This window comes from Ceratina calcarata, unplaced genomic scaffold (genome assembly GCF_001652005.2).
Source record: "Ceratina calcarata isolate Rehan_Ccalc_2016 unplaced genomic scaffold, ASM165200v1 scaffold590.2, whole genome shotgun sequence".
NCBI lineage: Eukaryota > Metazoa > Arthropoda > Insecta > Hymenoptera > Apidae > Ceratina > Ceratina calcarata.
The window spans coordinates 5,060-8,024 of NW_017177133.1; the positions used below are offsets into that span (position 1 = coordinate 5,060).

A 2,965-nucleotide genomic window follows, 5' to 3' on the forward strand; every position below is an offset into this window, starting at 1 on the left:
ATTTGTCCCTCGGCCGGAAAGTGGGGACGACGCGACCATGATGGAGACTGGTACTTGATGGGGGTATGCTAGGCATGGTCAACGAAGGCGTATGAGGAGAATAGTAGTGGAAATCGAAATACGGGCGAAAAAGAGGGGAAGCGAGCCGTGCGGGACAAATTATACGAACGCTGGGCACTGGGCACCAACACCAAGTGGCACCATGGAACTCATGGAAGTGACATAGCTCACTGGATTTGTTACATTTGTTGGTAGTGTTCAAAATGGTTCTTGGTTGGTGGGGTATCTGACAGAAAGGATTTTGTGATTACTTGTAGGACAGGATATATTAAAATGACTGCGTTAGTACAAGAAGATAACGAATTGAAGAGGTTACTGGGTAATCCGGCGAAAAATGCTGGTGAGATTGGCTCCATGGGTCCGCCACAGACGGTAAACCGAAGAATATGTTCTCTCGCAGTACAGGCTTCTGCATTCTTCGTTTTCTCTTTATTTTTGTATTACAGACAAACATCCCGCGACCGAGTATATCGCAAAATGTTAATCCACAGTCAATGCTAGCACCGATGACCCCGGTTAACAGTACAAAAGAAGTTATAGAACCATGTTTACAGTGAGTGAGACTAATAATTATTTCTTGTTTTCATAATAATAACTATTTTTAAATGAAATTGTACAAGGAGGAGATAAAATTATTGCTTTTACAAATTTACGATGATTTAAATTTAAAGGCAATTTTGATGTAATAGGGTACATTTCTTTCTGTTTCAGGAATGTTGTTTCAACTGTTAATTTAGGTGTAGAATTACCTTTGATGCAGATTAATACAAAAACAAGAAATTCTGAATATAATCCTGCAAGATTTACTGGTCTGATTATGAGAATCAGAAATCCTAGAGCCACTGCATTGATTTTCCGCTCAGGGAAGGTGGTTTGTACTGGTGCAAGGTGCGAGGAAGATTCATATTTAGCAACGAGAAAGTTTGCACGAATAATTCAGAAACTCGGATTTCCAGTACGTTTTATTATTCCATATGTGATAATTTGATATAAGTATGTGTGCATTTCTTTTGCCTGTTGTATTATAGGCTAGATTTTATAATTTTAAAGTACAAAACATAGTTGCCACGTGTGACCTGAAGTTTCCAATTAAATTGGAAAACTTGAATCATATTCATGGGCAATTCTCTAGTTATGAACCTGAACTCTACCCAGGTCTTATATACAGAATGGTGTCACCAAGAGTAGTATTACTCATATTCGTAAATGGAAAGATCGTGTTAACAGGTGGGAATCACTTGACAAATTGTTGATTATTTAATTACTTTCGTAAACGATCATAATGATATTTTAGGAGCAAAAAATCGAACTGAACTTCAAGATGCATTGAACAATATATATCCAATCCTGAAAAGTTTTAAAAAACAATGAAAGTACTTTTTTTACTATAACGTACGATTTATACAAAAGCAGATGAAGTCATCAACGATTGCCTTGGTATAATTTATCAAGTAGTTAGCGAATATTATTTATTAATAAAAATGAATTTTGTATAATAATTCATCTTATGTCTGACGATTACAATAAGATTTGTACACAAATAATCCATTATATTAAGGGGAAGAGGAACTTGAATTAGAATTTCATGTTTCATCACACCTTTAGAGGAAAGTCTTACATTCTGGCACACCCTGTAGTATTTCAGACTCAAACTTGCCTTCGGGATGCCCTGGCGTCCTTCGACAAACAGATTTTATACCTAACGAAATAAATACGATGTATCGTTTTAAAACATGTATATATATATTTCTGCACAATAAAATACTGATGTCTACATAACAAAAATAGTGATGGTTATTACATTGATCACAATATATCCATTTTTTGTATGCGAGTAATAAATACAGTATATCAGTTGACAACATTCTTGGTCAAGAAAATACTGGTTCGTACATAATAAAAATTAAGGTTGATACTCTATCGCTATAAAAACAAAATGTGTATAATCGATAAACGCAACAGATCTATAAAAATCTTATCATTCCACATGTAATTCATACCTACGTTATCAGGGGAAAATAAGTTCTATGTATACATAAAAGTTCGATAAACCATTCCCTGTTAATATGCATGTACTTAGCATTTTACGACGCAGCAATAACGTATTAAACAATAAAATATTTTAGTGCAATAATTAATACAACTGTTAAAATTTTACACTTGATCCTTCATAACAGAATACCTAAGTATTCTTAAAAAAATGTGACGTAAGATATTTATAAAGTATTTAATAGTTTAATATAAGCACACTGATTTTATTAGTGATACGTACCATGTTAAAACATGTCTAGCACCAGGTCTCTCAGATTATTTAAATCTTTTTTCCCTGTTATGAGTTCGTCTGCCATTTATGCGGTCTCTTTACAGGATTACATGCTACTAGAGCATGGATTTCAATTAATGCTTGTCCTTCTTTTACATAGATATGTATATATCTTCCGATCATGTTTTTAGTACACGTTGAGGCCTTTCTTCGCCGCTATCGGCAGCTTCTCGCCTTGGAAGAACGGATTATCATTCTGAAATAATACAGTTATAACAGACATTACAAAGGGGAAGATACTTCTAGTAGTATATGCTCGAAGATTTCATTAGATTCATCTTACAGCTTGGAATTGATCAACAATTTGATTGAAATTGGAATTCGGAATATGCATGCTTGGCAGACTATTCCTATTTGTGGATTCCGAACAGTCTAACATATGTTCTTTATCACACATACAGTCCTGGGCGTTTTGATAATCTCTGCTAAACGATGCCGTATTCTCGAAATCTATGATGCAATTATTTTCACCTGCAATAAATATCAGTTTCATTTAAAACGTTGTAACATTCTCATATTGCCGATTTAGGTCAATTTTATATCTGCGTTCAAGCCAATCTTGCATGAATTTAAATTAAATTA

General features: G+C 34.3%; 2 protein-coding genes across 3 annotated transcripts in view; one reads left to right on the top strand and one right to left on the bottom strand.

The window, feature by feature from the left end:
* The first annotated feature begins 183 nt into the window (after positions 1-183).
* On the top strand, positions 184-1,679 carry LOC108629914 (TATA-box-binding protein-like). 2 transcript variants are annotated; one of them, XM_026817669.1, is made up of 6 exons: positions 184-251; positions 318-432; positions 507-613; positions 772-1,015; positions 1,089-1,287; positions 1,355-1,679. In XM_026817669.1, exons 2-6 carry the CDS (start codon positions 334-336, stop codon positions 1,429-1,431), a joined length of 726 nt encoding a protein of 241 aa, XP_026673470.1. In that variant the 5' UTR covers positions 184-251; positions 318-333; the 3' UTR covers positions 1,432-1,679. The 2 variants fall into 2 exon arrangements, with proteins under 2 accessions (XP_026673470.1, XP_026673471.1); XM_026817670.1 differs by having other exon boundaries at positions 185-247.
* Positions 1,680-1,781: 102 nt separating this feature from the next.
* The window catches only part of 7B2 (Secretogranin_V domain-containing protein 7B2), a 2,894-nt gene continuing 1,710 nt past the window's right edge, over positions 1,782-2,965 (bottom strand). Inside the window, exons 4-5 of the mRNA XM_018032874.1 lie at positions 2,667-2,854; positions 1,782-2,579 (exon numbers count right to left, since the gene is read on the bottom strand). Coding sequence (XP_017888363.1) covers positions 2,511-2,579; positions 2,667-2,854 — 257 coding nt within the window. The 3' untranslated portion in view covers positions 1,782-2,510. The remainder of the gene's footprint in view (positions 2,580-2,666; positions 2,855-2,965) is intronic.

Coding starts and splice junctions, on each gene's coding strand:
- LOC108629914 (XM_026817669.1), top strand. CDS start 334: ATGACTGCGTTAGTACAAGAAGATAACGAATTGAAGAGGTTACTGGGT. Junction 433..506: donor CCATGGGTCCGCCACAGACG/GTAAACCGAAGA, acceptor TTTGTATTACAG/ACAAACATCCCGCGACCGAG. Junction 1,288..1,354: donor TGGAAAGATCGTGTTAACAG/GTGGGAATCACT, acceptor ATGATATTTTAG/GAGCAAAAAATCGAACTGAA.